The sequence below is a fragment of the Letharia columbiana genome (assembly GCF_014066305.1).
Source record: "Letharia columbiana isolate WasteWater2 chromosome Unknown Sc0000011_s0, whole genome shotgun sequence".
In the NCBI taxonomy this organism is placed as follows: Eukaryota; Fungi; Ascomycota; class Lecanoromycetes; order Lecanorales; family Parmeliaceae; genus Letharia; species Letharia columbiana.
The window spans coordinates 1-11,557 of record NW_023501048.1 but is presented as its reverse complement, the minus strand read 5'-3'; the positions used below and the strand labels follow the sequence as shown (position 1 = coordinate 11,557).

General features: G+C 51.6%; 5 protein-coding genes across 5 annotated transcripts; 2 read left to right on the top strand and 3 right to left on the bottom strand.

The window, feature by feature from the left end:
* Positions 1-997: 997 nt before the first annotated feature.
* On the top strand, positions 998-1,630 carry HO173_004227 (uncharacterized protein; the record flags this gene model as incomplete). The annotated part of the gene is made up of 1 exon (XM_037306151.1): positions 998-1,630. One exon carries the CDS (start codon positions 998-1,000, stop codon positions 1,628-1,630), a length of 633 nt encoding a protein of 210 aa, XP_037166963.1.
* A 1,760-nt stretch (positions 1,631-3,390) lies between these two features.
* Positions 3,391-4,728, top strand: HO173_004226 (uncharacterized protein; the record flags this gene model as incomplete). Its single annotated transcript, XM_037306150.1, has 2 exons — positions 3,391-3,473; positions 3,525-4,728. 2 exons carry the CDS (start codon positions 3,391-3,393, stop codon positions 4,726-4,728), a joined length of 1,287 nt encoding a protein of 428 aa, XP_037166962.1.
* Positions 4,729-5,520: 792 nt separating this feature from the next.
* Positions 5,521-6,567, bottom strand: HO173_004225 (uncharacterized protein; the record flags this gene model as incomplete). Its single annotated transcript, XM_037306149.1, has 1 exon — positions 5,521-6,567. One exon carries the CDS (start codon positions 6,565-6,567, stop codon positions 5,521-5,523), a length of 1,047 nt encoding a protein of 348 aa, XP_037166961.1.
* Positions 6,568-6,578: 11 nt separating this feature from the next.
* HO173_004224 (uncharacterized protein) lies at positions 6,579-8,564 on the bottom strand (the record flags this gene model as incomplete). Its single annotated transcript, XM_037306148.1, has 1 exon — positions 6,579-8,564. One exon carries the CDS (start codon positions 8,562-8,564, stop codon positions 6,579-6,581), a length of 1,986 nt encoding a protein of 661 aa, XP_037166960.1.
* Positions 8,565-9,081: 517 nt separating this feature from the next.
* Positions 9,082-10,519, bottom strand: HO173_004223 (uncharacterized protein; the record flags this gene model as incomplete). The annotated part of the gene is made up of 2 exons (XM_037306147.1): positions 9,082-9,974; positions 10,204-10,519. 2 exons carry the CDS (start codon positions 10,517-10,519, stop codon positions 9,082-9,084), a joined length of 1,209 nt encoding a protein of 402 aa, XP_037166959.1.
* Positions 10,520-11,557: the final 1,038 nt, after the last annotated feature.

The window sequence follows — 11,557 nt, the reverse complement described above, 5'->3', positions numbered from 1 at the left end:
TACTTTCAGAATTTGCCATGTCGATGATATATCTGAACGTCGAAGCTCTGGTGTGAGCTTGAGGATCTGAGATTGTTGCGGGCGTTCGGAGTCCGAGATGTTGAAATCATGGGATAGTTGCCATGACTGTGATAATCAAATTATGCTCCTTGATTCAGAGATGACCAGTGAGATGAAGAGGTCGGAATGGTGAGGTACAGAAGTACAGGGAGACGTTGCAGGAAGTTTGCGACCGCTATCGCAAGCTTTCCATTCGATGAAAGCTACACTTTCTAGCAGTTGCTGCGCATCGGGGCTTCCAGACTTACTATGATTGCAAATGATTGGCGTCAGTAGCAAGTTTGTTTGACCTCGATTGCGAATCTGTACGAACAATGTAAGCTGCAGATTGGAGTGACTTTGTTTCGACCCATGCTTCTGATGATTCCATACTCTTGTCCGGCTGTGAAGCAATTAGGGTTTAGAAATGGTAGAACAATTACCGGAGACTTATGGCAAATTGCGGCCATTGTTCTAGTCGTGAAGCGATCGACTGTGAAGACTAGACATCTACCCGAGGAGTGAATGCAGCTAGAGATAAAGGGAACACTCTCGACACTGTTGCTAGGAATTACCCAGGAAAGTGAATACAGCGGCCAAGATAAGCTTATAAAGCAAACGCCAGACACTGGATGAATGACGCGGCTGGTACAAATATAAACAATGAAGGGAGATATGCCATGTCCCGTCTACACGCGTTTGCCGCCATCATCTTTGCTTAGGCGTCCGAAGCATCTTCTTCAAATCTTCATCTTCCTCCTCATACCAGTACAGCAAATTGCACAAGAAGATCTCTTCCACTTCGGCGAGCAAAGTCTCACCCAAAGACTTTTCCCAACAACCAAACAAGGACCTCTCTTTGAATACTCTTTGAACCCCATCAGAGCTAAGCCTCACTGAGTACAAAGTCTCACTCAAGCAAGGCAAAGCTTCATTCAAAGCAAGGCATTCCTCAGTCATGCGTCCGAAAGAATACTCAGCGCAGCCTGGTTCATCCTTGCGAGAACACATAATTGTCGATGACTTAACCAGCAGAGGAACCACTCAACCAAAGAAAAGCTTCTCCTCAGTCACACCTCTAGAGCACCCTTCTAAGGACCCCGCTCACTCCCCACAAGATCCCAAGACCGTCGATACGATCTACAAGATCGTCTACTCGGATCGCCACGAGTACTCACTGAACGGAAACGTGTACATCAGATACGACGTGCCACCCGAAAGAGACAGCACTGGATGGTTCTGCATCGTCGCCTTCCATTGGCAGGATGTCCAGGCCGAGTTCGAGTGCGTCTACCACCCATCGATCAAGCTCTTCGACGACTTCAAACCGGTCGGAGGCAGCTTGAGGGGAGGCAGTGGAGGCGTTCAGAGCGTGCGGATCTCGATGTGGAACTTCGCAGACCGAGGTCCCGATCTCAACGCCAAACACACGGTGAAGGACGACAACGAGAACAGGATCATGCTTGCGGTCATGGTTGTGGGAGATGGGTCAGCTGTGAGGCTGTATGGGAAGATGGTGAGGGGCGGGGAGGACGAGAATGAGGTCTGGCTGTCCGAGGATGAGCGTGGGAGGTTGGGGCTGCGTTCGTGAGAGGGGAAGATCTGGTACGAAGCCACATTACGTATCGCAGGAGGAACCGAGCTGCTCTCGGAGGGCTTTGGCACTGGTGAGGGGTTGCTTGGAATGCTGAAGGGGAACCTTGGTACTGATTGAGGGGAACTTTGGGGCTGATGGAGGGAGGAAGACCGCACTAAACAATGATGAAGGCGTGCAATCATTCGATCGGGGCGAAATTTGGAAGATCTTTACAATGCCAAGAGATTGTCGTGGCAGCTTGAATAACTGCGAGATGATCTAGTGTACCGCCCTGGCAGGGTTTTCCACCACGCTTTTTAGATCTCTGGTAACACCCATGGCAACACCCATGGCAGATGCGCGTCATCGTTTGGCCATTGCAGAGTCCATGAACACCCTAGCAACGCCTCGCTGTAATGTCAAGAGCTCACGCCAGCAAGTGCAGTTGCTGCCGAGTAGTCCGTGGAAGCATGCAGTCATTTCCACGACCGCGGAAATCCTCCACGGCACATGCCTGGGCCCCATTCGGCAGGTCGGACACGCATCTTATTTGCTCAAGTAGACACCAAGAGCTGCGCGGTGTGCCTCTGACGTACCTTGGTAACCTGACGGAGCTGACCGGTGACCATCCTCTGATTTGTTGAGTGACCTGACGACATCCAAGCGTCAGATAATCCAATCACAAAGAAGCATCTAGAGCAGCATGTTCGGGCGATCGCTCGTGCGATCTCATGCACTTGCGCGTGTAAGCTTGTGACAAAGCGGAGGGAAGGGGGTGGACAATAGCGATGAAGGTGGGCACCAATCGGACCGAGACATGGAAAGTCTTCCCTATGCCTGATTTTCCGGTCCCTATTTGGTTCCGGTTTCGGTTAACGCTACGATTGAGAGAGTGGTTGAGAGGTGTCAGAGCGCGCAATAACTTACTATGCGACAACACAAGGAGGTCCACTGTAGCGACTGTGCGCTTTGAATGGGAAAGAAACAAAGCACCTGCTTATAGATACATTAGGTACTGGTGGTACCTAAAACATTGAAACCACAAAGCAAACGGGATCGGGGATCTGACACGGATCTTTTCTTGGCGCAGCGGGTGGCTTTTGCGGGGTACCCGAGGAAGAGAAAAATGTTTTCCCTTGCTCATGACCATCACCCCCTGCTTTGCCCCCTTGCTGCTGATCTTCCACAAATCATCGTCGTCACCGAATCACCGTGCATCGCATCGCATCGCATCGCATAATAATAATCCTAATATTATTATTCTTATTATTAATTTCATCTTCTTCATTTCAAATTGTCATTGTCACTTGCATCGTGAGGCCCGTCTAGTATTGGCTGCCCGCCGCATGCATGTGCCCCCTATTTCCGCCTAGTACGCGCCGGAAACGGGTCTCACTTTTATACGCTCGAGGGGTATTGGATGGTTGTAGGAAATTCAAAACGCACCGTCGGTGCGTCATTGGTCATTGGGCATGTGCATCTGAATCCCCAAAAATGAATCCTTTGGCCATGGGTAGTTGCGGTGTGACCACCTTTGCTGTTTCCAAACCTACACGGAAGGTCCCCAATTTCCTCATTCATCATATATAAGGAGAATGAGAATCACCCGCTTTCTTTGTTTTGCCCCCTAAAGAAAAACCTTTGTTGCATTCCACATTCCTCCTAGTTCCTCTAAAAACGTGAATGGCATCGACCTGCAAACAAACCTCACTTGATCACCTAACCTACATCTACCAACCACAAAGATCTCAATCAAGAACACTCCAATAACCACCATGTTGAGCGGCCATACCTTCCTCCACCTCTCTGCCCTTGCCACCTTCTTGCTGGGTACCGTGCAATCTGCCCCTCTCACCTTGTAAATTACCCCATGTCCCTTGCCTAAGCAATCTCACTGACCAGTCAACAGCCGCCTCGGCAAGCGTGATGTGGCCTTCGACTACCAGAATGACAAAGTCCGTGGCGTGAACCTGGGTGGCTGGTTCGTGCTCGAGCCATGGATCACTCCCTCCATCTTTCAGCCCTGGGCCACGAGCATGACCGTCGTCGACGAGTACACCTACACTCAAACCCTCGGCAAGGACGCTGCATCTGCTGCTCTGACGAACCACTGGAACACCTGGATCACTGAAGATGACTTTATCCAAATCGGCCAGAATGGCCTCAACCATGTTCGGATTCCCATCGGGTACTGGGCGGTTGCTCCCTTAGAGGGCGACCCGTACGTCCAAGGCCAATTGGATGTCTTGGATCAGGCCATTGGCTGGGCTCGAACTGCTAATCTCAAAATCTTGCTTGATCTTCATGGAGCGCCTGGATCGCAGAATGGCTTCGACAACAGTGGCCGCTACGGGCCTGTGGATTGGCAGCAAGGAGATACGGTTAACCAGACCATCACCGCGCTTCAAAACCTCGCTCAGCACTATTCCGGCGACACTGACGTCGTCACGGCAATTGAGCTCCTCAATGAGCCTCTTGGTGGCTCTCTCAACCTCGACGAGCTTAAGACCTTCTACCAGTCCGGCTACGAGACCGTGACCGGAGCCAGCGGCAACTACGCAACCTGCATCCATGACGCTTTCCAAAACATCGAGACCTATTGGAACGGCTTCATGACCCCAGCCTCGTCGGGCGACCAGAATGTGATTCTCGACACTCATCAATATCAAGTCTTCTCGCCAGCTCAAGTCGCCATGAGCCCCTCGGACCACGTCTCCGCCGCCTGCGCTCTCGGCCCTCAACTCGCCGGAACCGACAAGTGGACCATCGTCGGCGAATGGACCGGTGCGCAAACCGACTGCGCCCAATGGCTCAACGGCCTCGGAAAAGGAGCCCGCTATGACGGCAGCCTCGCCAATTCCGGCTCCAGTTACGTCGGCTCCTGTGCCGGCAAAACCACAGGCACGGTCGCGGCCCTGAGTTCCGACGACCAGGACAATCTCAAGCACTTCATCGACGCCCAGCTCGACGCCTACGAGCAGCACACGGGGTGGATCTTCTGGACCTGGAGGACCGAAAGCGCACCGGAATGGCACTTGCAGAATCTGACCGCGGCCGGCCTGTTCCCCAACCCGCCCACGAGCAGGGCTTATCCGGGGCAGTGCGACTCCTAGAGAAGGCAATCACGAGACCGACGTGTTCTGGACGTATCTTGTAAATTACGGACCCGTCAACTCGACTTTCCCCCACCAAAAGCACCCGCAGCATCACCATCACCATCACCTTCGCTACCTAGCTCTCCCATTTCGCCCACACTTGCAACCAACATATCCAGCCATGCCTCCACATCATTTTAGCTCGAGCATCTGCGCTGTTGTCACCACCATCACCGTCACCGTCATTATGATACCCACGTGAGGAATTCGCATGTTCGCTTTCAACCAATCGTTTTTAGCGGAAAAAAATATATACCCCAGCATGCGTGGCGCTATCGAGCTTTTTTTTTTTTTTTTTTTTGAAAGCATGGGGGAGATTTCACTGTACGCTACGTTAGTGGTTGATCGGCTACGGAAAACAATAAATCATAAGTGATCGCGCAAGCCTCTTGACGTGACACTTTCGGTCATTTCCGCACCAAGAAAAGTTCTCTCTAGAAGTAAACTCCGCTCAAGTCTATGCATACATAAGCACCATAATCATAACCATGACGCTATACGGACACGACATCCTCTCGGAACGGGTATAGGTACTCCCAAAAAAGGGCACGCGGTAGCAAGCAAGCAAGCGGACAAGAAAAAGCGCCGCCCGCTCCGGGCCAAAAGCCATAGCTGGAAAACGTCAATGCTGCCTCGCTGATGCCCTCGCGAACGCCGTGCCAAGAGAATATGTTCATAGAAGCAAGAAGAAGAAGAAGAAGAAGTAGTGTTTGAGCGCCTGAGCGAAACCCCGGGAAAAAAAACACCCCCTCAGCAAATGGCCTCAAAGTCTGCCGGTCCCAACGTCTCGGCGAACGTGATGCTGCCGTAGCCGGAGTCTATGCCGTTGGACTGGAGGCTGTCGACCCTCGAAGGCGGAGATGTGCCGTCTGGGTGGTCGACGACGAGTCCATCTCCATCGCCACTCTGGTGCCTTGATCTCGATCGGTGCGCTTGCAGTAATGGTTCGCGTTCATGCCAATGATTCTTCGGGTTTTGGGTTGCTTGCGGCAGCGACTCGTGCGCGTGATATGGAAGACGGGGGTCGAGGTCTTCGCATAGTAGACTTGCGGGACCGTCTTTGATGGCCATGCCGACGGCGAGGACGATGGTGAGTGAGAATTGGAACCAGAGGCGGAGCGTGCGGCGGGATGAAGGTTCGACGCAGTCGTTGCAGGGAAAGAAGTGGGGTTGCTTTCTCGGTTTGGGAGAGGGAGCAGACGGAGGTATGATATTGCTCGAAGGCAATTGTTGAGCTGAGGCATGTGGCGGAGAACGCCAGGAGTCCATTCTCTGATGGCAGGCCCCATAGTCTCTGAAGTAGTGCTCAGCGGCCCTACTCCTGCTCGCTTCAGCCGTAAAATGATGCCAGTCAAAGTCCTGTGTAGTTGTTGGCTCAACTGTTCCGCTGTCAGCCGTGCGTTTCCGTTTACGCCATCGAGTTCCATAAACCAGACCTAAGAGCCACCATCCTATGCCACCCAGCCGCTTGGATCCCTGTGTCCATGCGTTGAAGAGGAGCCGCCGTGCGAGGACAAGAGGGTCTTGTTTCGTTTGGGAAATGAGGTTTGTGAGGCGGGAGAAGATGCCGAAAGCGTGCTGAGTGGTGAGGAGAGTTGATGGGAGAGCTTTGACTGGTTGGGATGATGCGTATGTAGGTGGGCTTGGCTTTTTCTCTCGCTTCAGAATATCCTCCGACTCTATGAGTAGGCGTGTCTGCTTTGGAAATGCGGCCTCTGCAGGTGCCTTTGAAGGGGTTGGGTCAATGCCCATCATGCTTTGGCCGGATTCGGGGCTCTCTTCGGGACTCTCTTCCATATCAACAGGTATCAAACCATCCTCGAATAGCTCGGGGAGGCCAAAGCTTGTGCTTGCCCAGCCTGCTCGATTTCAGCTTCTTCAAGCTCTTTCCGAAGGCTCCTTGGCCGTGACCGTCTTTTATGATCTTCTGATGGGACTTCTCCAAATCCAAAAAGCTTCTCCTCAGATCTCGTAACGACCGAGGGAGAAATTTGTTCGTCGTCCAGGTGTTCCACATCCATGAACCTGCCCTCTAAAGCCTTTAATGTCTGCTCTTGTGCCCAAGATGTCGAGCGATGACGCCCAGGTCGATCAGGAGTAGTGGTTGGTGAGCTATCGACGGGTTTGGATAGAAAGGACGTAGTTGGATCGAGCGAGACTTCCGAGATGTCTTGTCTAGCAGTAGCTTCTATTGATGGGTAGATAGGGGCAGATACAGGTAACGAAGGTATGATAGTTGCGGTAGGTAAGATCAGAGGTCGGAGAGAGACTGAACCAGAGGGAAATTTGCGCATCTTTCGCTGCTTGTTGGCTGATCTGGCGTCGACGTCAGCGAGATGTGGCAAACCCCATGATGCTGGACCAAAAGAACCGCTTGACCGGAATGAGTTCGGTCTTGATGCAGATGATGGCGCAGAGCGGAAGGAACCTGATGTTCTCGATCGACTTTCAGATCCAGACTGCCTAGACTGCCTTCTGTAGTCAGGCGATCGCACGCCTTCCTCATAAGAGGGCGACTGTAAACATTGTCCATCAACATCCTGCACAGCGTCCTCGGGCGACTCCACAACGCTCGGTGACGATTCAATGTTGCTGGGCTGCCAGAATGCAGACTCCGAAACCGTAGACAGTGACAGCCGTACTCCTCCAGATGGCGAAGGAATTCTTGGAAGCATAGACTTTGGCCTTGATGTCCGTTTGATTGGGTCAGCTCGGACTGGTGATGTTGCTGCCGAGCACATGTCAAGCTTGTTCGGTGAGTGAACAAGAAGATTCGTCAAAATCTCAATCCTTTTCTCCAGACCGATGTTCACTTCTTCGAGACCTTCTGCATCCCCAACTTTGACTCGCATGCTCTCGACCTCCCACTCCAGCTCTGCTATTCTTGCATCCTTCAACTCCATGTCATTTTCCAGCGTCCGCAGACGTATCCTCAACTCCATCTCAACCTCTAGACGCTGGTCCCTCTCTTCTTCGACTCTGACCGCGAATTGCTTCTCCCAAGCTGAAAGATCCTGACGTAAATTCCGATTGTCAACAGTAAGTGCCCTCAACTTTGCGGAGCGGAGCTTGTTCGTGTTAGGTGACGTGAGGGAGTCGAGTTTCGCGTTGACAGAAGCTAATTGAGACTCGAGATGCTCAATGTATGTTGAAGCCTCGGAGCTGGCTGATCGAAGATTGATGCGTTTGAGATTCCGACCCTTTACTTGCTTCGTCAATGGGGAACTGAGCTGTGCTGGAGGAGTCTTCTGGTTCCCAGACCCTTCCCTTAGCTTCATCATGTTGACCGGAGTTGCGGCCGAGGCCGCCGGAGAGCAGTTGCGACTTCCTTCCGCGTACCAAGATGTCTCACTAGCTCCATTCATTTCCCCCGTCTGAGTGTTGTCTTGAAAAATGGCACCAAAACCTGGTCTTGGCGATGAGCGCTTCTTTCTTGTGGACTTCTGTATCTCTTGCAGGATATTCACCGGGCTCGGTGGTAGATCTTCGCCGTACATTGATCTCTTCTCTGCGCTCAAGGAGCTACTCTCGTTGCTGACCTGGCGACTGATGGACTCAACCGCCGGGGATGATGTTGTAAATAGCGGACTTATGCGCCGAGTAGGGAAGATCGCTCCTCTGAATCCAGCATTGCGTAAATGTAGTCGCCTAGTCTGGTGACTCAGGCCTTCGTTCTGCTGTTGCGAAGCCAGCGTCGTTGGTGATGTTATTGCGCTATAGCTATGTGACGAGCCAATTGCTTGACTCGATGTAGTACGTCCATCGGGCAACGGATGTGCATGTGTGGAATGCATGCTTGTATATATTTGTCCTCCATTCCTCGACGTGAATAGTCACTTGTAACGCGATTGGAGGCGAAAGGCAATCCCTCTTAGAAGTCCAGTAGGCGGACTCGGTGATCGTCACAAACCCTTAGCCATGATTGAGATTTTGCCAGACGCGGTTTCTGCATGTCGTGGCAGCGAATTGAGTGACAGCTTCATTTTGATCTGTTGGTGTTGAAGATTTGGCCGTTTGGCGCTGCTTTTGTTTGTTTCAGAAATCAGGGGAAATTCGATGGTGGGTATCGACGCTAATGCACGCCACTTTCTCTAAGTTCCAACTCCAAAGTTGAGGCGTAAACAACAGTCAACAGCAAAAGTAGTCCAGCCTATATCTGAAAGTTCCACCTTGAATCAGATTTGATACATGATGAGAGGGTTCGTGGGTTCACTCTACACTACAAAGTTTCTAACAAACTGACGAGGGTAACTCAAACGACTCTACTCTAAGAGTGTGGCCTTTCGCAACCAGCACCAGCAGCATACTCATCTACGCATCATCCGCCAGTACAATCTCAATCAAACTCTCCGTCGCCCCCTCCCCCTTCCAGATACCACTAATCTTCAAGCCCACACTCCCCACCAGATCTCGCCACTGCGTCTCTGTTCGTTCGCAACTCCCAAGGCATACCATCATGGTCCAGTCTAGGCTCGTAATCTTCCAGTCAGCGTCTTGATCACTGACCACGTTCTCATTGATCAAGATCTTCGAATGTCCCGGTTTCAGCGCTCCTTTGAGTTGCGTGAGTATCTTGCGCGCGTTGTCATCGCTCCAATCGTGCAGGACCGAGTGCATGTAATAAGCTTTCGCGCCCCTGACCGGCTGCGGCGTGAAGAAATCATGCACTGTGCATTCTATACCTGGCCGATCGCCCTCTCGAATCGAGGAGATGGCCTGGGCTTGATCTTGCAGGATCAGTCTCCCAGATATGGTAGGCGCTTTGTCGTGGAATTCCGCCAAATCATGTCCCGTCGCTCCACCCACATCCACAATCAACACCTCCCCCTCCCCCACTCCCCTCAAGCGCTCAGTCACGGGATAGAACCCATCGTCCATCCAGTGAGGCCGCCCCATGCTGTAGCCAGCCATGTGGTTCTGGAAAGCCGTCTGCATGCGCGGATCGGCTGCGATCCATTCGAAAATTCCTAGTTCGCTCTTATGGCTGTATTTGAAGACGCTGTCGTCTGTGGGGATGTTGTGGTTCGTGCTGCGGAGATAGGCGGGCAGACGGGCGTGGGAGGGGAGTTGAGCGTCAAAGGTGAAGATTACGCCGTCGTAGAAGATTTGGTCTGTGAGTGCATTGGAGAGGGGGGTTGGGGCGTATGTGTCTTGGAGGGTTTCACGGATGATGAACATGCTGGCGAGGTGTTTGAGCATGCGCCCTGGGCGATGAGGGAATCTTGTCAGTCCTCGGCACTTACTTCAGATCATTCCAGCACTACGACAACTTGGGGGCTCAAGTCTTGCAAGAGGAAGCATTCATTGGCTTCACCAAGGCCTGCCTCTAACGGTCTCAGAGGAACTCACGTCCTCAACCCCCATGAGTCCGAGATGAACCCTCCACTCGACCATTTTTTCGGAAATCGGGGAGACACACTGGTAGTCACTCACCAATTAAAGCAGAATCCGTCTTGGTAGCATCGGCGAGCTGCTGGCTATTCTTTGCCTTGCCGTCATCTGCTGCTAGCTTTTCGAATAAGCCTATGTCAATGCTTATCCGGATAGTGGCCGTTCTGGCTGGCTCAGCCCAGCCCATCCATAAGATTGACTCCATAGGTGCTTCCAGAGTACTGATTAAGGCTCTCGCTTTCGCTATCATTTCTTGACGCGTGCTGTCGCCGGTCTCTAGGAGGGATGTTTGGAGAGAAGATAGGTCTTTGATGAGCAACGATGCCCGGTCTACTTGTTCGGCTGCTGGGGAAAACATCCTTAATTGAACTTGGGATTGTACAGTAGGTCTGCTTTCTGATTGAAAGTTTTCAGGAAACCTTTGGCTTCAATGGGAGGGGAAAAAGGAATAAAAAGGTCGCCAAAAACGTTAGCTGACCTTCGCTTAAATCCAGAACAGCGCCATAATGTCAGACCAACACAATGGCCTTGAGGCTGAGTAAGACTTGGTACCAACGACGAAGGTAGTTTCGGCCTTAGATCCTTTAGGTGCTTGTATGGCACCGTTGAGCTTACGCAGTGCTCCCAATGGTTGATCCGAATCGAAGCTATCTACACGGTCCGTGGTCTGTCCGTGGTCTGAACTGATCTGGATTAGTTTGGACTGACCGAAACTCAATTAGGTAGGTAGGTAATATCTCGAGATAGTCACAACGCTATTCTACGCGCCTGTCATTCTTGATGTCGGAACCGGTAATATCTACGAGTAAAGCGATTGCTAGATCCGTAGCAAAGAATTTTCTCCAGGAATAAAGTCCATTTCTTCTCTCAACTCTCATGTCGGTTTGCGGAGTCCTCAGACAGCATTGGAAAGTCTTTGTGAGAGCTCAAGCTGTTCAAGTTCTGAGACCTGATATGATTGACAGTGCTTGGAAGAATAATAAGACTGTGCCATGAGATGGCGTCTGTACAGATGAAACTCAGGATCACGCGAATCAGGATCAATGTAGTTGTCATGTCGGCCTACTTTATTACTGGTTTTGTTATCTTCTGGCCTGCAAATCACATTCTGCTTTATTATTCACAATCTTACTGTGCGGCGTCCAACCCGGGTCTATCTCTGACCCCGGGTCAATACGCGTGGCGAGCACAAGAGCCAAACATCAATCTCCAACATGAGTGAACACCAGCGTGCAATACTATCTCGACTCTCGGTCACAAGGCTTCAATGTTTACAGATGTCATCTTGATAGGGAACAACCAACGCCAATTCACGCAATGTTTCAGTAGTGTGCACCACTTTGCCACAAACGGTCTCCAGCTGGGAATGAGCCCCCTCTAATGGCCTAGACGATTT